Here is a 22,500-nt window from a genome sequence, read left to right as displayed (position 1 = left end):
TAAAAGAGAGTAGGTCAGAAGTCGCTCTAAGAGAAGGAGGCAGTTCGTTCCAAGCATAGGATGCCTTCCGCACAAAGCTTTTACCGCCCCAGTTGGCCTTTTTTATCCTGGTGATGACTGCCAGTTTTGCCTCACTGGAGCGAAGAGCTCTCTGCGGGTGATACCACTGGAAACGTTTCCTAAGATCGTATGGTCCCACTCCGTGTAGCGATTTGTGTGCTATACAGAGGGCCTTGAAGAGCACCCGATGTTTCATGGGAAGCCAGTGCAGGTCTCGAAGACCTTTACTAACGGATTCAAACTTGGGTGTATTAGTCAACAATCTAGCTGCCGCATTCTGGGCCATCTGGAGTCTACTAAGATGTTTTTTATGGACAGTAAGGTAGAGACCATTACAATAGTCCAGGTGGGACAGAGCTAGAGCAGACACCACAGATCTAAAACTATCAGTAGATAGATAGGGTTTGATTTTTCTCAGCGTCCTGATGGTTAGGAAGCAGGTAGAGGTCACTCTGTTTACCTGATTCTCAAAAGAAAGCCTATTGTCAATAATAACCCCCAGGTCCTTTACTTTGGTAGTAGGCAGGGGAGGGGGGTCCAGATCACTAGGCCACCAGGCGGGAGACCAAAAACAGGGTTTATTTCCAAACAGGATAACCTCCGTTTTGCCAGCGTTCAGTTTCAAACAATTATTGGCCATCCAGCTAGTGATGGCAATCATACAATTCTGGCAGATGGACGCTTTAATTGCTTCCCTCCCTTTGTTTAGGGATATCACGATCTGGGTGTCGTCGGCGTAGGATGTTAGCCTAAGGCCAAAAGATCGTATCAGAGGGGCAAGGGGCTTCACGTAAACATTAAAGAGCGTAGGGCTCAGCGATGACCCCTGCGGGACTCCACAAGGCAAAACGAATGACTTAGAAGAAAAAGTCCCCATTTCCACATTTTGAGTTCTGTGGGTTAAAATGGACCTCGGGAGGGTTAGGGCAGAGCCCTGAATCCCGATCTGGGATAGGCGTTCCAATAGAATCTCATGGTGCACAGTATCAAAGGCCGCCGATAAGTCTAATAGAATCAGGATGGCTGAGCCACCCTGATCGACGGTTTCCCTAATCTCTTCTGTTGCTTTCAGCAGGGCCGACTCGGTACTGTGCCCAGCTCGAAACCCATATTGTGAGTGGTCCAACAAGTTGTAAGTGTTAAGAAACAGGCTGAGTTGGGTATTCATCGCCTTCTCCAGAATCTTAGCAGGAAAAGGAAGACGGGAGATAGGCCTGTAATTAGTGGGGTCCTTGGGATCAAGATTGGGTTTTTTTAGGAGAGGAAGGATTGAAGCTGTTTTCCAGGCCAGAGGGTAGTGTCCTGAGCCCAATATCTGATTGAGTAAGGGAGTAAGGGTATTTGCAATGATGTCAGGGGATAGATTAATTATTGAAGCAGGGCAGGGATCTTTCGGAGAGCCGGATCTGCAACCCCGCACCAGATTAGCCACCATCTGAGTGGAAAGTGGCGTGAACTTATCAAGGATGGATGTGAAGTTGGAGGACAACTGATACGAGCTTGCCTCAAAAAGAGGTCTAGTGGGTTTGTTAAAGGATGAAAAAATACCATCCACTTTAGATAGGAAGAATTGCGCTAAAGTGTTGCAGAGCTCGTCACTGCTGTGTACGATGGATTTAGGGGGGGAGATAAGAGTTGTGACGGTTTTAAAAAGTTCCTTTACAGAGGATTTGGCTTCATTGATTTTTTTAGAAAAGTAGGCCTTTTTTTCCAACAGCAGCTGATTTTTGTAATCTAGGAGGCGAGATCTATACCTCTTTGTTAATGGAGAGATAGTCGTTTCGCCAAAGCCGCTCCAGGCGTTTACACTCAGATTTCAGCTCTTGGAGGGTCTGTGAAAACCAAGGGGCAGAGGGTGTCCTGCGCTTAGGGAAGCACCATTTTGCACCATTTTACAGGGGCAAGCTTGAGGCAAGCTGAGTTAATCCAGTCATCATAGGCACTAGCCGCTTCCTCTATATTAGGGAGGAAGTCTGGGACTGAACTAGTCAGTACTTTACTAAAATTGGTAGGGTTCAAGTTTTTCCACGCCCGGGTAGCTATCCCATCCCTGTGATTTACATGTGCTTGTGAAGGAGCTGATTGGGAAATCTGAAAGAGGATAGCCGAGTGGTCAGTCCAAGGTAGAGGCATGATGTCAACAATTGACAGACATGGTGAGTTAGTAAAGACCCCATCCAGGGTGTGACCAGCTTTGTGAGTGGGACCAAGTACCTGTTGCCGAAGGTCAACTGCACTCATAACGTCAATCAATTGAGCCGTATCTGGGTCAAGAGGGTCGTTAAGGTGAAAATTAAAATCACCTATAGCGGTGAACGTTTTAGCACAAAGACCTTCTTCCAATAATAGGCCAATGGAGTTAAGAAAACCCCCTTTAGTACCTGGGGGACGGTAGATAAGCATCACCTTAAGTGTGTCATGAGGGCCGAAGCGTACGTTTATAGATAAAGCTTCGCACGCGCTATTGGACGCGTCCTCAAAAATGGGATTGGTGTACTGTTCAAGAATTTCTTGATCCAGCCTGAAGCCTGGGGATAATTCTAGTGTAAGGAATCTGCATCTTGATAGTCTCTACCAGATAAGGCGTTTCTGAAGGTAAGTAACTTCTTCAGGCAGGGGGGAAAACCATCTCTTCCAGAAACTCAAAGAATACAATGCATTAATCAGATTTCTGGAACAAAGATGCAACTTCTTTAGTTACTTTTTTTAAAATTTCAAATTGGTTGCAGGACAACCTATTGCAGGAAAGCTATTTTGCAGCATGAAATCTCTGCTAGATTCACATGCTGGACACATTTTGCCATCTAGTGGGTGGAGCCGGAAAGTCTTACTTGTTTAAACGTTTATTTTTTCTCCCCTCTTTCCTCTTGGAGATGGGTATGTCTGATCAAACCAGATCCCCTGAAGAGGCTATTAAACCTCCCCTTTGTGTGGCTAAGCCTTCAGATTTTTTTTCCTTCATGGAGCAATGTTGCAGAAGAAAACAGAGGGAAGAAAGCCCCAGTAACTAACAACATTAACATAGGAAATAAGAATAAATGATGCTGGAGGAGAAGATCCTGACTGTGTATGCTCGGGATGTCAAGCCACTTTCAGCTGTACAATACTACTTTTTTAAGGGCGTGCCGACAATGCTCTGTGCAACCCTCAAGCAACAATTCAGATCTGTTTCTGACCTTTCCAAATGCAGTATTTGTGGCATGTTTGTCTAGTAAAATCTGTGGTAGAGCAGCATGGGTGTTGCTTCACACAGAATAATGATAATCAAAACTAAGGTAAGCTTTATAACTTACTTGCAGTTGTACATCTTTTGGTATTTATTGAGCCAGTGATGATGACAGTGGCAGCTTCTGTAAAATGCTGTTTAATGGCTTTTTAGAGCTGAGCGACTTTATTGTCAAAGTGTAATGTTTAAAATTAGTTTTAAAAGGATGTTTCCATGTGTGTTTAATGATCAAAGGTAACTTAGGCTATTCAAGAACCTGAATTAACTTTGCAGTGAAAACGCCCTTTCGTTTTCTGCAAGTACCGACAGCAGATCCCTCTACATTCGTAGGATAACTAAGTTGATTCCTGGATAGTGGTCCTGCAATCAGGGCCGGCCTTTAGCATGGGCAAGTTGGGCCCAGGCCGCCAATTTTTTGAGGGGTTCATGGAGCTGTGTGCATTAAGGTTATGCCAACAGCAGCGCCCTTCTCCTCTTACTCCAGCCTTGTCCTTGTCCCTGCCGGTTTGTTTCTGTCTGATTTGCCAGTTTTAAGTCGTTTTAGTCCATCATCATACGGCGGGCGAAGTTATTAACACCCCCTTAGCCCTATTCCTTGCCTTTCCTTCACCCTTTGACTCCTGCTGGCACACCTCAACCAAACCATCATCTGTCTGAGACAGCTAAGCCATAGTGATTTAAATGAGCTGGGGGAGGTCCGGGATGTTTGGGTTCAGGGGCCAGTCCCTGCTCATCCAAGTACTGACCAGTGAACACAAAAGGGAAACCCTGCTGCCTCATTTAATTCACTCCCATCAGCAAGGGTGGCAAATTTCTCTCCGCCCACGCTGCTATCTTAGCAAAGCCTCTCTGCTTGCAACCGATTAAATTTATGTAATTGCATCGGTGATGCCGGTTGCAGGGCCGGCGCACCCATAATCCCCTCCCACCAGTTGAAGCATGAGATGATTTCGGGGCAGGAAGGAGAGGGGGGGAGAGATGTACCGGAGTTGCACAAAGCAGTTGCTGAATCAGTGCCCGATGCTTTGACATAACCTTCCTGTCAAATGTTTGGCCACGTCTGGTCTGGATGGCAAGGTCACACCAGTAGCACGTTTTTATTTTTGTTATTGATTAGAGTGAGGGGTCGAACTTTATGGCTATGTAAGATGTAACTGTTTTTAATTATCTGTTTCAGAACATGAATAACCTAGTTATAATGAAGACGGATAATTGAATCCCTAGAGAAATTAATCACTGGTAAATAATTCATTAACACAGTATGCAGAGTTAAGCAGGAGAAGACCATGGTATAGAGAACAGCTATGGCAGTGCAGTAAACTGTAGCCAATGACTCTATATCCTTACCCACTCGCTGCCCTATGCAGGGCAGCAGGCATTGTACATCTTGGGTACTGATTAAATAGAATATGTAAATGAAGGTGGTGGTTCTTCTTCAGTCTCTGTAGTTAAGTGGCTAAAAATCTGCATCTTCAGTTCAGCAGATGCAATCAGCAAGCGATATGCGTTTTTTTGTTTCATGTAGTTCACATTTCTGCATCGTTCACATAATACTCCTAATGTTTTTACCAGGCTGCAATGAAGTCCAAATGAAGAACTCTGATAAGCCCAAGGTTATTTCCTGTTGCCTTCATAAGTGAGAAGATTACCCTTTCTCGTGCTAATTTGTTTGTTTTTCTTGGTCTTAGGTCTGTCCCTTGCTCAGCCTCTTGGCCTTTTTTCTCTTTTGCATCTTTTTCACATTGTCATATTGCTGATAATATAGGGTTCTCCCTGTGGTGTAGTTGTGTTAATTTTCAGGTTACGCCTTCACAGTGTTTGAACTGTCTCTTTATTTATCTGAAGAGGGGCTTCGAATCCATTACGTACCACTACTTACCATTGGCTGGCTCCCACGTCACTCTTGTTTCCTTGCTTCCTATTTGGTCAGCGCCTCCTCCTTGCCTCTGTCTTCCTCCTGGGCTTCCAGTGATTCTCCTGTCGTGGATCCTAGACCAAGTACTGCTTCCAGTGGCCCTTGTCCTTCCAAAGCAGATACTCTTTTTTTAATTTTCTACTTGTGCTCTTATTTGGGTGTATGTCTCTGCAGTCCCCCTCCTTAACCCCCACTTTTTCTTAAACCCAGTTCCCTTTTGTCCTTTCATTGACACGGCGGGTGTACCAGTAACTCAAAAACAATTAAAACCATAAACCTCTTGTAGGACCCTGGCTTTCTATATAGTGCACCTAAACGAGGTGTGCAGGAAGTCCGGGCAACCCTTATTGGTTTACAGCGGCAACAATGATAACACTAAATGCTCTCTTTTGTGGTAGTGTGGGCGAGCAGTTTAGGCTTATCAGAAGTTAGTGCTAAGCATTTGTTGTACTCACAGAAGCAATTAATGAGACACATACTCAAAGAATAAATCTGAGACCAATTTAGAAAAATAACTTGTATCTTTATATACATTTTGATACCAAAAACATCATAAACAAGTAAGTACCTATTAAAATATCAAGTTTCACTGGTAAGTAAAATGTTTACTTAAATGTGTCTTTATGTGCAATGCTTTCCTGTGGGAGAGAAATACAAATAAGCTACACAGGTACTTGCTGTATGTTTGCGGGGGTCCCCTTCAGGTGGCAAAGGGGTAAGGTCCAAAGTACCACCAGCAGTTAGAGTTTACCTGTCCTGGGGCATCTGGGTTCAGAGGTGCTAGTCGGGTTAGTAGCCTTATTCACTTCACCGAAGGGGTTTTGGGGCAAAGGGCACCTTTAAAAACAGGCTGCAGAGGAGAATTTGGGGACATGTTCGGGAGTTCCCAACCGTGGGTGGGGGAAATGGGGCTCAGTTCACGAGGGTCTTGGAAGCAAGGGAGCACAGTTAGTACTCAGTAACCCGGGATGGGGCGATCCAGTGCAGAGGGGTTGGGTCGTCTGGGCTGTTGCGTCGTAGGACCTTGTGGTTGTCGGTCTCACCAGTTGAGGGTGCAAAAATCAGGACAGATGGCCCACTCTGGAATTTGGTCTCTGTGGTGCTCATGACCCTCCACGGCTGCTCGGTCTCTGTGTCGTTGTTGTTCAGATTGCACTCAAACAAGGCCTTGGTTGCTGCAAGGGATCTGGTACCCCCGGTATTGGTGCTGTGCGTCTCTGGTTGGCCCTGGTGTCTTCTTACTTGGCGGGTAGACTGATCTGACCTTCTGGAGCACGGTGCCCTCTCCCTTGGCGGCTACTGCGTCTGTACTACCGGGGAGCAGGAGTACAGTAAACAAGACTCTGTTGTTTTGTTGCCTGCGGACTTCAGGGGAGTAGCTCCTCTACTCCAAGGGAGATTGATGGCAATTTGTGAAGGGCTTGCAGTCTACCGGGGTTCTTGGTAGAGGTTTAGCTGCAGGACGAGCCGGTTTCTTCAGGACTGGCGAGACTGGCGTAGGCAGGCAGGGTTTAGCACCAAAAATGCCACAGCAAGTCATCCATTCTTGTTTTCGCGGCTCTTCTTTGTTGTCATCTTCTGGGTCAGTCGAGTCAGAATTCCTGGCATCAGGGTTGCCACCTAAATTCTCATCTTAGAAGTGTTAAGGGGAGTGGCAGGTAGTAGCCAATTGGCTACTTACCTTTAAGGTGACTACACTTCCTACATGACCACTTCCTGTGGGAAGTGGGCATAACCCTGACCCAGTGAGCCTAATTCCACTAAAAACCAAGACGGTGGAATTCTAGTTTGTGTTCACATCATGTAGCCCAGCTTGCAGTCCCACTTTGCCATTCCCGAATGGGGCTAAGGGTCTTCCTTAATGTCAGTTTATTGCACTTAACATGGCCCAAATAGCCCTGTTCTCATCAGGATACCAAACAGCAAATGAACTTTACGATCTGGCGTCCACAGTTTAAGGCTGACATTGTCATTACATTAATAGCCAGGGAAGAGAGAGCAAAAATAACCTGGGGCTATTTGCGGCACTGCTCCTGTGTATTTATCTTTATTTCCTGCGCTGTCTATCTGTATCCAGTTCAGCTCCTTCCTCGGAAGTGGCCACCACCCTTTATCTGCAAAGAGGAAGTGGCCTCTGTCCCATTAAAGCTGCTCCCTTCTAAAGAGCATTTTTTTCTTGTGTACTTTTTACCTGATTTCCATTCTGTGTGGTGTTGTATAAATGCGGTTTAAAAGCTCAGGCATGCTACTCGTGCCCTAAGTGGCTTGATGTCCTAAAATATGGACATATAAAAGTGCAGGGATCACAGAAGAAAAGTGAACGCAGGTAAAATCTCTGAGTTTATTTTAAGTCCATACACAGCAACCGACTAGGCGGAGAAACCACTCCAACTGCCGGTCATTCTATACCAACATTCTTCTGCCTTGAAAATCTAAAATACAAACACCCCCCCCCCCCGCCACCCCCATATAACATAAAAGTTTTTCACAAACATAAAATACAATAAAAATCACATCCTGGTAAAATATACACCGAACAATAATAATGAAATACGTTGAGACGCATTGGAAATCCACCCAGGAAGAGGAAGGTGAAACTTCGACATAGTCATGTAATTTAACAGGCAGGCTCCTCTCCTGCGGTGTTCTCAAAACTCTCACATTACCAAATCAAGATTTGGAGTTCCCCGACTCATCATCACTTCCATCATTACTCCCAGTCTCAACCCCGATCTCACTCCACCACGACAACCACCCAACCTCTAAGAAGACAACTTGCCATCTTCAAGCATGACTACATGATCCTTGACTTGAACACCCTTCTTGTGGCAATAAATCGTGTACTGACCTTTGGTTAAAATGCCATTTAAGCCGACTCTAACCACATCACCTGGCTTAATCATGAATGTACATGTACCGCCAACTCCCATAACATCAGCATTCTTCTTCTGTGCCACTTCACACTTGACTTTCACTGATGACAATTTCTCATCCGATACGCAACCACCCATCCACAGACACACCAATTTGGTGACAGGCACACAACACATAAGGAATGTAAATGGAGAAACTCCTGTGATAGCAATAGGAGTAGTGTGAGTGGCCCACAGCAAATCCTTAAGTTCCTTGCACCAGTCCAGTCCATTAGCAGTGGACAGGTGCACATTGTCCTTAATGACCCTATCGCATCTCTCCACTAAACCATTGCTGTGGAGATGATACAAAGATGTCTTGGTATGTTTCACACCCCAATGTGACAAAAACTACTTACATTCTTGGGAAGTGAACTGAATCCCTTTGTCTGTCATCAACTGGCTGGGAGCTCCTTCTCTCATGAACATAGATTGCCAAAATCCAACTATCTCTAACATGTAGGAAGACAAGTTTCACCTCTTGCCAACGCGATAAATTATTAACAAGCACAATACCAAATCTAAAGCTCTACCTTACGACATTGATTGGGCCAATGACATCCATGATTAGTTTAACCCAGCCTTTGTCAGGAACTGGCACAGCTTCAACAGGTCTTGGTACTAGTAACTTGAGACTTGCCACTGACTTCTCAAGCCACACGCTCCCTCAAAAAATGCTCCACTTTCCTATCAATCCCTGGCCAACAAAACCTGTCCCTGATCCTCCTTTTCATGGTACTCATAACAACATGGCCTTCATATGCTAAATTCAAAACTTTGCCATGCACACCATTTGGTACAACTAGTAAGTCACCTCTTTTTAGTATGCCACCGGATATGCTCCGTTCCGAGAAACATGCTTAGGAGAGTTAATGTGCGTATACAATTTGTCCTTTGGCTAATACGTGCAAATAAAACCCTTAACGTCTTGTAAAATGTCGTCACTTTCAAAAACAGAGTTCCAGTCACTCTCAGAAATGCAATCATTAGTCAAATTGGTAACCACTCCAACCATCCTGAAATCTTTCTAATCCATCACGTCCATGGCAGTCTCATCCTTTTAAGACAAAAGGCAACCTGCAAAGATATTCTTCACACCTCGTATGTACTCCACATGAAATTGAAATTCCTGTAGCCTAAATTGCCATTTGGCAATACGTGGTGTGGCTTTACTAGCTCCTTCATTGGTGAACAAATTAACCAAAGACTTGTGGTCGACACTTGTAGTGAATTCTACACCCCAGAAATCGTTTCCAGAATGGTCAAAACTCCACCAGGAAGCTAAAGCCTCGCGCTCAATCACTGAATAAGTACTGTCAGTCCCCCTAAGGGCACGATAGGTGAAAGCAACTATTTAATCTTTAGCTTTACGCATCTGTAATAATACTGCCCCTAACCCGTACCGACTGGCATCAGTGAGAATAACACGAGTCGTGTATGTCAAATGGTTTCAAGGGTATAGCATTATCAACTTCCTGTTTGCTTCTGTAAATTCTTAATCCACATCATTGGTCGATGCAAATTTGTCATTCTTCTTGAGTAGCTGCCTTAAGTTGTGTGTTCTCTCGGTACACTTAGGTATAAAATGGGCATAAAACTCCATCATGCAAAGAAAAGATTGTACCTGGTCTTTGTTTGTAGGAGTCTGAAATTCTGATATTGCTTTCACCAGACTCTTTTTGGGATTAGTGCCTTCGCGATATCTTGTACCCCAGATAGTTCACAAAATCTAATCCAAATTAGCATTTATCGGCTATCAACGTCCTACCTTTCTCTTTCTACATCAACACCATGTCTGAGGCCTTATCATGGGAAAACCTATCCTGTCCAAAAACGAAACAATATTTAATCAAGAAAACATCTCACATTGGCTATATCGTTGCACAACACTTTTACTACATGCTGAAAAAACGATGAAGCAGAATCCAAACAAAGTGGCAGGCGCTTAAATCTAAATGCCCCTACAGGAGTAATGAATTGCCTTAAATATCTTGATTCATGCTTCAATCCAATCTGATGGTATTGTAGCCATCATATCTAGGGTTGTAAAGACCTTGGCACCCTTAAGTGAAGCAAGCATTTCTGTTACGTTCGGCAAGGGTTGCCTGTCCACTCAAATCCTGTGATTCATATCTCTTAAATCAGTACACATCCTTAATGACCCATTGGCTTTTCATGCCAATACAAAAGGGGACAGCCGTTCTAAGCTCTCAATTGCTTCAATTATCCCTTACTCACACAGATTTTTCAATTCCTTTTTTAAGATCATCCCTCATGGCCATGGGCACACGTCTAGCCTTATGTACAACTGAAGTGACACCTGCCATAAGATGATTTGAGGAGCGAAACCGTTCCACTTCCCAATTTCTCCTGAAAAACACCTGGAAACGCATTAACCCATGGGTATACATCCATAGCACAGCTTTCTTAATAACAATTGATCTGGTCTGTTTGCATCAAGGATAATTCGTAGGTTTCTCTGTTGCAACCACCCCAACAGACACCATCCATCCTTAGCCACATAAACAGTGGCTTACGCTTCATTACCTCTGAAATTCAAAATGGCATCTTCTATGGCCTTTCCTCCATAGGCAACTGGTCGCTCACATGACTTCCTGAGAGCCATAATAAATCTTTCCCACCAACCCCTATTATAGTTAAAAAACAAACCCATGAACCACCATCATGTTATTCGGGAACACTCAATATACCAATGAGAATTTTTGTTTTTTTTTGTTTTTACACAACATGGCCCACTTTGCAATACTTAACTCTTCAAACTCTCTCTTTCTGCCGCTTGACATACAATAGCACACTGTCCACATCAGATTCAGACTTAACTTCACTACTCATCCTAGTCTCAACCACATTAACATATTTTGGTGCGTATTTAGCTAAGTGTCAAATTTTTGCTTTTAGCACACACTTGATCTAAAGCAGGACAACATGAAGCATTAGCCAAATTACTTTTGCTCCCGCATCTGTAACACTCCACATTTTTCCTTTTTGCCTAATTCTTCTCTCCTTCGTTTCACAAAATCCACCTCCTGCACAACATGTACCTGTGTACTCAGTGACATCTGCTCCATGTAAGCAGAAGTAGATTCTATACTACCTGCAATTTTAACTGTTTTTCTAAGGTCAAATTTTCTGTTAATAACTTTTCTTGTATGATTTTGTTGTTCGTTGTTTCCTTAATTTATCCTCAAATGATTTATATTCATATGAGGCTGCTATGGCACTCAATAGACTCTCCAGGCAACTGATCTCTAACGTAAAATTTGGGCCTCTCCATTATCTCACTTTTTTTTTCTTAAAACTAGTATTGAGTGTTTTAATAGCAGTAGTGTACTCATCCAGTACATCCCCTTCACCCATCACTTTTGATGCAGGAAAGTGCTTTAAAATGTTCCTTCTATCGGGACCCAGAGAATGTCTTAAAAAAGCAAATGTCTTCTTTTACTGAAATACCGTGCCTTTGATTGCCCCAAATAAGCTTCAAATACCTCCTTCCATCATTTCCACTCAATCTGAGGAGAGCCCGTTGTAATTAAAACGGCCGGAGGAGTCGTAGTGTTTTGCTGCATGCTGTAGCTACAATAACCAAACTACCACATCACAAAACACAAATATGGTATGCAAATACAGTAGATCTGCAATGCTTATCCACAAAACTTGAGGAACAGTATAACAGTCAAATAATGCATCAATAGTGTAATAATCACCATTAAGTTCACACTATTTAGTCACCCAGAAGGTGCAACTAGAACATAAAGATCACAAAAAATCACAGATTCATAATTAGTGTGCGAATCACTATGGCAAATAACGCAAGCTTGCAATACCTGCAGCTGATCAGTGTTATTAGTAACCATCCGAAATCCTCAATAGATGAATGTGAGTCATGTGCTGCAAGCTGAGGACCATTTAACATTGATGCGCAGAACACATCTGTATAGCCAGTCTAGGGCGTAACTCTGAGAACTCTGCACAGATCCAACCAAACTGATGTCAAACGCTCACACGGTTAGAATCCAAACGAGTCAAAAACACACTGTGCAACCGCATTGGCAGTGCCGCCCAAACACAGCAATGACCCTGAAATACTTCTGGTGCATAGCGGAGGCTGCCATTAAGTTCCTGCTCCAGGAAAGCTGACATGTAGGACAAGCCACTTGAAGGACTGCCTCTGCCGGTCGCATGACAGAGCCCACTCCTCGTTGCCACAGCTGGGTTCTCGGAAGAAGACAGGTACATGTAGGTAAGGTCTCTAAATTTATTTTAAGTCCATACAGAGCAACCGACTGAGCGGAAAAACAGATTGAACTGCTTGTCAGTTCAATAAGAAAAACACTTTACATTCTCATTCGATACCAATATTCTTCTGCTTTAAGGACCTAAAACCCAGAGTATGAATTTAAAAAAAAATGCAAAAAGTGTCTGTACAAAGTGTACTACAGTGCTGTTGTTGCACTCAGTACAACATGAGTTGCCTTCAGCATATGCCAGGGTGACAGAACACTGGGTCCAACATGACACTTTTATATGAGAATTGAAAAATAGGAATGACTGCTTCAAATAAATTTGTGCCATTCCAGTGGTGCCAGGGTGAAGACTGCATGGGATGGGAGCAGCTGTACCAGAGGCCTCCCTTCTTTGCCAACACCCATCTGTCTTTACCTGTGAGCACACCTTGACAGAGCTGTGCTGAGCATTTACGTGCATTGTTGATTCCCGTGGATATCACAGTAGCCTTGTTCAAGTATAGAAGACCAGTAGAGTGCCAGGCTCCAGGCATAACACTTGTGTCGCACCTAAAATGAGTTTGTGTGATACTCGTATCGAACTCTTGCAGGTCAAGTGCCTTGCGTGATCATGAAGCGTATCTTGTTTCCAGGCACCCTCACATTGCGACCACTTGCAGCCTATGCTTAAGCACCTGCACAGAGAGACACTCCTCACCAAGCACATGCGTCGTTCTTGCTCATCATGTCCCACGTCTGGCAGCACCTGAATATTGTACAGTCTTTCTCTGAGATTCTGCACAAGGTGTGCACATTCCATTACTATTACTAGGAGATGGAACAGAAACATCAAGGTTGTTCTCTAAAGCACGCGAGTGCTGCTGTTGGGGTAGGGATAACTGCACTTGCTGCACCAATGATAGCTACACCCCTAAGATGCTGGACACGTACAATGGGAATATGTAAAAAAAAAAAAACTGTAAGCAAAAATCATTATGCCTGTGCCTCATAGCGCAATGGGTTAAGAGTGAGCTGTAGAAATCTGTAACTACATAGCATACATGGCCAAAGTTGCATCCCGAAAGGGTCCGCTTTGGCCATCTTTGTCCTTCGAACTCAATAAATCAAGTACCCCAGTACAGTTCTGTGAGGGATTAACACCTATCATTTCAATACCACAAGACAATTCACTTTAATTGTCTTCAAAATGCAGTCTTGTTCGTGCTTCTGTTTTTTTGTGGTCTCACCTAGGCAGCGCTTGCCCAGTATGTATGAGGCATGCAGTATTCAGGATAGGGCATGAAGCTCCACCCATTTTCCACCCAGCTTTTTAATTGGCTCCTGTCCTTAGTGTCTTTGAATTGGTCAATAGGCTTAGTAGCCCCTCCTTAGTACCACCTTTTCTCTTGTTACCTCCCATGTGTTGTTACTGAGTAGGCTTTATTACATCCTCCAATCACTATTTTCCTAAATAGCTTTGTCCTGCCTGCTATTGCAGGCAGGACACGTTCTCCCTCAATACTTTTATATTCTTTATTTATTCAGTGCATCATGCCTCGGCAAGAATAATAGAAGAGAAATGGTCCCAGAACAAGCGTACATTTAAAACCTGAACAAAATCAACATAGTAAATATTGCAACAATTTAGGCATATCGAAGTGTTATTTAATCACACCTGGATCAAACATATGAATGTGTAAATAAATTCACATTAATCGAAAAAGAGTGCAGGGTGCCACAGGGACGGGAAGGGAGTGATGAGTAGGGTAGGGTAATAGGATAAGTGACATACATAGATTTATAGCAATAATACAAATCAATTGTAGGGCACATTAATATCGTGCCAAATAATCAGGATGAAGTTCATTCATTGCAAGATTGGATGTTTTGACAGAAAAACCATATACAATCGAAGGTTCACAGTGCTCTTTGCACTATTGAAAGTACTGGCATAATCAAAAAGTCGACGTTTCGACCCCTCGGCAAGGGTAGGTTGATTCAATCCTTACGAACGGGGTCTTCCTCAGGACAGAGAGGACGGTGAGAGAAGGAGGGGAGGCACCATGTTAAAGAACGGGCATCTAGTCAATGTCGACTTGGAGTCCAGAGGCGCAGGGGCTAGTAGGCTCCAAAAGCGGGTGAGAGTGATGGACACTGGTATTGATTCAATCACAAAGGAGATATTAATTAATCCATCGTAACACGCCGTCACATAGATCGGTGAGTTGAAGTGAAATGAATCACGGGGGAATCAGCCTCTTAAGACGGCACCCGTGAATGCGGCGCTCGGGGTTCTGACAAAGCGAGAATAATGGCAGCCGCGATTTTCTTTTGTTTTCTGGCTAAAAGTGACCACATGCCCTTATTTTCATGTTTATGTATTTTTTTTTTATTTTTTTTTATTGGCAGCACCTGCGCTTTAACTCTAAACATCTTAAGCTAAAGCACGGGTGCCGCAATTGCTTTAAAAGTAAAGCAATAGCTTTTTCTGTTTGTTTACTTTTGAAACAATCGCGGCACTCACGCTTTAGCTTAAGATTTTCAAAGCTAAAGTGCTGGTGCTGCGATTGTAACAAAAGTAGATAAATAAATAGAAAACAAAATGGTGGCAGCAATTTTTTTTTGTATTTATTTACTTTGTTACAATTGCGGCACCGTGCTTTAGATTTCAACATCTTAACATGTCATTTGAGATGTCATCAGTGATGTCACTTACCATGTCATGAGTGATGTAATATGTGACGTCATCAGCAGTGCATTGGGGGGCGCGAGTTATAGTTAGCTGAACTAACTATCACAGGGCAATTTCAATGGTTTTGTACGAGTGAAATGTCCAACTAACTAGAACGCCCCTGAAACCTATGAGTTTTTCAGTGAATTGTGTGTGTGTACATACATTTATTTTTTAAAAATGTGCTTCTTATTGACATTTATATTCATTTGTATCCATAAATTGTGGGCTGTAGTCAAACATTCGAATACGAACTTCATCAACAGTTCATTGTTCTCGGCTAGTGATACCACCGGAACAACAAAAATTAGCGAAGCAAACAAGTTTCGCCTAGTTTGCCAATGTTTTTTTTTTTTTACATGTTGCACAGCAGTTGAGCTGCTGAACAACACGTCTAAAAAAGAAAGTGTGATTTGGTCAATGCATTATAGTACTTTTTCGGTCTCGCCTAGCTTTGCAGCGCATGCGCTACTCGCTTTGCGAGGCATGTTGTATTAGGGTATTTTTTTTAGAAGTGGTGTGGAAGCCCCACCCATATTTTTCATTGGTTGGCATCATCATCCATGGTAAATGCGGGTTTTCGATTGATAATGAGGCTTCTTAGTTCCTCCTTGTTAAAGCCCTGCCTCCTTTTGGGACCGCCCATCAGGACTGGATTGTTTACTTGCGGCGTTACACTGTCGGTGAGCACTATTTTGGCAATGCCTGCAGCATGTTTATTTTTGCATCGCACTTTCACTTAAACAATAGCTGCTGCCCCACCCCGCGAGTGCTATGTGGGGCGGCAGCTATTGTAAAGTGAAAGAGCGATGCAAATCTAAACAAGCGGGTGCCTTTGCGCAATGGCGACAGCTTGTTAATTTTGAAAATCTTCCTTCATTATGAGAGCAGCGTTTGGCAGTGCAAACATCTGGGGGGCTGGTCTCGAGCCCGCTGCCACCATGTCAGAGCCTACAAACACCTCCTCTCCCCAAGCGCTCTCCCGTCGGCACGAACCATCGAGCTGTCCACTGCACGCGGACGAGCGACGACCTCTCTGGACTGACTGACTTTAACCTCTGAGCTTGCAACCCTAGTTTTGTAAAGATGTGTGTGCATCAGCAAAGCTGGCTCTCCAAAGGTGCCAAGGCTCACTCCAGGCGATAATAAAGGGTATGACACAGCAGTCAGTGTCAATAAGAAATACCCAGCCTAGTTATCTCTTTCAAAAGGTCCGATTAATTGAATAGTTAATTCCCTTCCCCAGTCAGCGTTTTCTGATGTCTCCGCGCGCGCAGAATCCTGCAACATGATAATGTAAAGTTGGTCAGCTGAGTCCTGTCTTCCTTTATGTTTACACTTGTACCCATGCACTTTACACTTAAGACCAGAAATGTGGCTCTAGTTGCGCCTCTGGGTGGCACATATCCGTGTCACGCCTTGAGAACTGTATTTTGGGTCACAAGTGTAAAGTGCATGGGTGCCAGCGCTATCCAAAGATTTTGGTGAGGCCTGTCTAAGTGGAACTCAGGAGACACTAGAGTGACGCCAGTACACACCGGGTGGATCTCGGGGTGGATGGTGCAGCAGAAGCTGCTGCGGGGTGGAGTTAAAATCCAGTCAACTCAGTCCGCCTTAGAGAAGAATCTTTACACCAACACCAGTCCGGTTTACACATGCGGTCGGTGTTTAGGGTGACCCACCAGATCAGACCCTTTTTGAACCAGTACGGTGAATGAGATTAAATCCGTTGTTATTGATTAATTATTTATTGGGCGTTCCCTGCCCCGTAAATACAGCAAGCAAGGTAAGAGTTTGGTGCACCCAGGACCTCACAACCTATCAGGTAAGCCTATTTTATTCCATTGGCACCCGTCATCCCTTTACCATTCATTGTCTGTTCTGTGAACCCAGCCTCATTCCTGCCTTGGACTTTTTGTAACCTCTGCCTAGCTGCAATCTCCTACTTCCCTTCCCGGTCTCCCCTTTTCACTCTGTTGTCAAAGCCCTGTCGTTCCCTGTGCTTTCTCTTTGCCGTCTTTGGCACCCCGGAATAGTGGCAGGTGATTCGAAGTTAACAGGTATGTTTTATTTGCTCGACATTAATCAAGTACCTGGGAATTCATCAGGTTACAACTGCCTGTTCGGAGCAATCTACACACCTCTCCTCAAGGAGATTAGTTTTGATCTACTTAGATGGTATACCCAGTCTATCTAGTAGATAGAATGAGAGGGCTCACTTACTAAAAAAAAATTCCCGAAAGGACCAACCTGTTCTCTTACAATTATTCTCTAACCTGTTAAGTTTCCATCTGCCGCTGCCTTGCCCCTGTTCTTCTTTCCATCTGCCGCCGCCTTCTCCCTGTTCTTCTTTCCATCTGCCGCCGCCTTCCCCCTGTTCTTCTTTCCATCTGCCGCCGCCTTCCCCCTGTTCTTCTTTCCATCTGCCGCCGTCTTCCCCCTGTTCTTCTTTCCATCTGCCGCCGCCTTCCCCCTGATTGTCTGGCTCTGCCTTCACCATGTTAGCTTTACTAATAGGGCTGCACCAAGGACGTCCCCACTCTCTGCCCACATTTTTCATTGGCTTGTATCATTGTCCTCTGTAAACTGTGGCTGTTCATTGGTCAAAAGGCTTAGTAGTCCCTCCTTGTCTTATTTTGTCACGTTGCATGGCGACACCCCCTGTTACGTGTGTTGTTGCTCGGTAGGCTTTAATTACAGCCTCCGAGGACTATTTTCTCAAATAGCTTTGTTCTGCCTGCTGTTGCAGGCAGGACACGCTCTCTCCTAATGCTTTTTTATAATTTTTATTGCACACATTTGCAATGCAATAGGTCTCGCATTTGCGAGAGTTTGAGCTATTGGCGTTGTAAATGACAATGCCTTTTATTTATCTGTTTTAAAAACAACACATAAATAAAAGGCATTGTCATTTACAATGCTAATAGCTCAAACTCTCATACATGCGAGACCTATCACATTGCAAATACTTGTTTATTATTATTATACTTTAAGCCATGTTGCACAGCAGCTCAACTGCTGGACAACATGTAAAATAACATTGACAAAGCCAATAGATTTCGCATTGGTGAAACCGGTTTGCTTTGCCAGTGCTGCTTGTATTTCTCCTCTTGCACAATTAAACCACACCTTATAATTTCCCATCTCTCACTTACCTCTTAAATAGTGGTAGCGTTGAATTTGATATATGTGGTTTATCAGCTGCCCTGTTCAGGGTACTCTGTGTATTTTGAGAGGTAGATGTCTTTGTTTCTGCTGCAGTCATATACTGAACTTCTTGGTAAGCGGAGCGCAGTTTTTTCCTCACTTGCACTCGCCAATGTCAAGTTGCTCAGCGTGAGAGAGGAAAATCCACCTCCCGATGAGATTTCTCAACGCGGGCGATCACAGATTGTCGTGACCGCTCATGTTGAGAAACCTTCCGTTTGCATTGAGAAAGCTGCAGCTTGGTTAGAAAATCTACTTGAGCGGCAAGAAAAGGAGCAGCGCCCTCTTGCACTGTGCATGGTGCTATACAGCGCATGACAAACACCCAGCGCTGAAAAGCAATACGAACGGCATGACCAAATGCAGTCTGACACTTGCGGAACGCCACATATTGCAGCTGAGCTTTTTTGGTCACTTCGCGGAGTTCCGCACAGCGGAACTCCGCCCAGGCCTAGTATTTTTTGGATGTTTCCAGAAAAAAGTTAATATACTAAACTGATTGTGAAGGATTTGATGGCCCCATTTGTAGTCTTGATTATACAATATTCATTCTACAGCAAGCAATTTAGTTACTTGTAATTTAAATAGTTTATGCACCATGACATCCCTCTTCAAAAATTATGATTACATCGTTTTTATGTATTTTAGCACCTGGCTTTAGCGGACCAAACCTACCTAATGGGTACCCAAGATATCCATCTTTTGGAGATGCATCATCCCATCCCTCCAGCAGGCACCCGTCTGTTGGCAGTACGCGCCTTCCTTCAGTTGGAGAAGAGTCAACACATCCATTGCTTGTTGGAGAGGAACATGTGAGTCTATTTTACATTTATTAGTTATTACTAGAAATAACTTTACATTTCCACTTTCAAGTTGTAAAAGTGAATTTCAGAATACTGCATGGCATACAAATATTTTCAGTTTTGGATTCGCTCTCTGATGCCAAGAGTACCAATAATAAAAAAATAAATAAATATATATATATGCTTAAGTGCACATCACTGCTCGGTATCCTGCTCATACCGTGTAGGCATTGATTTTGAATATTTCGTACGCCATTTGGGGTGTCACAAAATATCGGTCAACTGCTTCTTGACTCTTTTTACCCCCTTTTTATGGGTTTATATGGCATAATGATATGTTACGTCCATTGTAAATTTTATTCAGAGCTCTTCGTGCAACTTTGTGATTGATTTTACAGCACTATCTCAACCATGTGAAGAAAATTCATAGCTCATGTGGGAATAGGGAATATTCGTTAACTCTTAGTGTAGCTCACTGTTGGTATACAACTTTATTAATGCTTTGGTTTCTTTTTCAGGTGCATACGTATGTTAACACCACGGGTGTGCACGAGGAGCATAAGAGCCGAACTCCTATTATGCCACCTCTTCCACCGTTGGAGCAGCGGCTTTCTAACGCGGAGAGCTGCCAGCCGCGAGTAGACCAGGCCTGTGTTCAGGACAGTGACCCACAAGTTCTCATGGAGGCTGAAGCAGTGAAGTTTGTTTTAGGGCCGACACCTGTTCAGCGCCAACTAATGGAAAAAGAAAAACAAGAGCAGCATGGTGGGGATACAGTTGGTGGAAGTGCCAGCGCTGGTGTAAATGCTTCCAGTAGTGACTGGGACACTGGTTATGACAGTGATGAGCGCAAAGAGGCCTCTTCTGGTAGTAAACTAGTTTATGAAAATGTAAATGGATTACCTGTTCCTGGTGTCAGGAGTCGTCGACTAGCCTCTGCTGGTGTTTCAGAGACACAGAATGTCAACAACTCTGCTCAAAGGAGAACTGCTTTGCTAAATTATGAAAATCTACCATCTCTTCCCCCAGTTTGGGAAGCTCGTAAGCCTAGTAGGGATGAAGAGGACAGCTTAGGACCAAAGACCCCATCGGTAAATGGATACCATAGTAACTTAGATCCAATGCATAATTACGTCAACACCGAAAATGTAAATGTACCATTGAGTGCTCACAAAGTGGAATTTTCAAGGCGTAGGGACTGTGCGCCTACAATTTTTAACTTTGATGTACGGCGCCCCAGTTTAGAACACCGGCAGCTTAACTACATTCAGGTGGACTTGGAAGCTGGAAGTGACTCGGACAATCCCCAAACTCCCAAAACGCCTACCACTCCACTCCCTCAAACGCCAACCAGGCGCACAGAGTTGTATGCTGTCATAGACATTGAAAGGACTGCTGCAATGTCGAGCTTACAGAAAGCACTGCCACGAGACGACGGGACTTCTCGAAAAACCAGACACAATAGTACAGATCTGCCAATGTGAGCCAATCAGAGGATCATTGTCATTTGCACCTTGTCATATTTGTTCTGGGTTCGGTTTTGTTTTTCTAAACAATGCTATGACTTCATTCCTGTTTCTAAATCTTAAGCTACTTTTTGAAGACAAGTAGAATTTCCCCCAAATATTTTTGGGTTGTTGGAGTGGACTTAATGTTGAGCAGGTACTCATGAAATAACACTACTTTATTCTACAGTACTTATATTTACTGTACGTTGGCGATGTCATTCTCACAGTGCCTATTTCATTGACTAAAGTGAGTAACATGCCAGTGTGTTGGCTCTGTGCCTTTCTTTTGCATCTACTCAGTGTTGGCCTTTATACATTTTTATAAAGCCTCTTGATGTGTACTTTGCGAGCAAATGCACCTCAATGACTGCAGTGTCCTTTGCACTTCTAATACGTGAGGGTTGATTGTGTGTACTTGGCATGTTTCCTTTTTGCCTTTCACTTTCTCCCCTTGCCGCCCTGGCCATGGTGAGATTTTCCAAACCTCAGACAGAGGCCTGCTTCCATGCAAAACATTGGTACTGAAAGACTGAACACATTGCAATTGCTCATGGTTTGCTAGAGCGGAAGTGTTTTCTGCATCCCTCAACAGTGCCCCAGCCAGCAGGCATGTTGCCCTGTTTGCATGAAGCATCTGATTCTGTTGTAGCATTCTTTGGACTACCCCTCAAAAAGTCCTGCAACATGATCGATGCTCACTCAGGTGTGAAATTATAAATGAATATGGTTTTCGCATGGAAGTTGTCTGATAGTAACAGTAAAGTAGTAACCAGTGTGCCACAATTGCATTTATTAAATGCAGCAATATACATTTTTTATAAACTGCAACATTCTTTGTGTCTTCACATTTGTATTATAGTGTAACATTATTTTTTGTCTTAATTTGCATTAAGAATTTTTGTTTACTTTTTCCCTACTTAAAATCTATAAACATAGAAACTTTGTATATATGTAGTTTACTAGACTTAAAGCTTTTTTCCATGATAAAAAAAATGACTATTAAAGGGTGGGAGTACATTTGCCAAACATTTTTAAGAGTTTTGCCCCTTCTGAATAACTTTAATGATATACATTCCAGGGTACTATATTGAATTTTAAGAAAATGTGACCATATGCAGAGCAGTGCACCTTTTTTTAAATTGGTCTTTTAAACAAAATACTTATCTTTTAATTTAATTTTGGTTTGCGACTTTGGGCATCATATAGCTAACCAAATGGTCCTTTTGTAAAACACTATTTTGTGTGATATTGACAACGTTATCACTTCATCAGTGCCAACATATTTTGTAGCATGGCAATAAAATATTGATTTTTACATTTCAATGGCTTATGTAGTTGCTTTTATTTGAGTAGTTTGCTAGCTGAAGATAGTAACCTTGTGTGTGGTACAGTCTCATTTTAAGTCTGCGTGTGGATAATGTAGCTGTCAAGCAGACCGCCCTCCCCTGGGTCTGCCCTTTCAACCATTGACGACTTTGGCCGGCTGCTTTCAGTCATTGGCCTTAGACATTGTCAATCACGACTTGGCTTAGACCAGTGAAGTGTTCATCTTCCACCTTATGCCTTTTGTTTTTTGGATTTAACTTTCTGCCTCCACTTGAGAGCTTGCACTGAAATGCATGAGGGGCTAATATACAACTAGAGCCTTTTCTGTCCGCTCCTGCTGGCTCTGTCTCTTGTCGTTATAATGTGCTGATGCTCAGTGTGTTAAACCCAGGTCAGTTGGCTTTGCCAGTGATTATTCGGATTGGGATGATGAAGTACTTTCTAAACCAAGGTTACTTTATTAATGGTGAATTTGTTACTTTATCTTGTCTACTAAAGAGAGGGGTGGGCAAAGTTGCCTCACTCCTTTCTGGAAGTAAGCCCTTCACTTTATGATCCCTGATCGTTC

At 43.4% G+C, this 22,500-nt stretch overlaps 1 protein-coding gene across 2 annotated transcripts in view; it reads left to right on the top strand.

Annotated features, from left to right (window-relative positions):
- FRS2 (fibroblast growth factor receptor substrate 2) overlaps positions 1-21,929 on the top strand; it is a 316,662-nt gene extending 294,733 nt beyond the window's left edge. For both annotated transcript variants that reach the window (XM_085653899.1, XM_085653900.1), the window contains exons 8-9: positions 18,944-19,107; positions 19,617-21,929. In XM_085653899.1, coding sequence (XP_085510025.1) covers positions 18,944-19,107; positions 19,617-20,582 — 1,130 coding nt within the window. In that variant the 3' untranslated portion in view covers positions 20,583-21,929. The remainder of the gene's footprint in view (positions 1-18,943; positions 19,108-19,616) is intronic.
- The last annotated feature ends 571 nt before the right edge of the window (positions 21,930-22,500 follow it).

Source organism: Triturus cristatus, chromosome 4_1, assembly GCF_964204655.1.
Source record: "Triturus cristatus chromosome 4_1, aTriCri1.1, whole genome shotgun sequence".
In the NCBI taxonomy this organism is placed as follows: domain Eukaryota; kingdom Metazoa; phylum Chordata; class Amphibia; order Caudata; family Salamandridae; genus Triturus; species Triturus cristatus.
The sequence above is the reverse complement of the archived record's forward strand: the minus strand, read 5'-3'. Positions and strand labels throughout refer to the sequence as shown.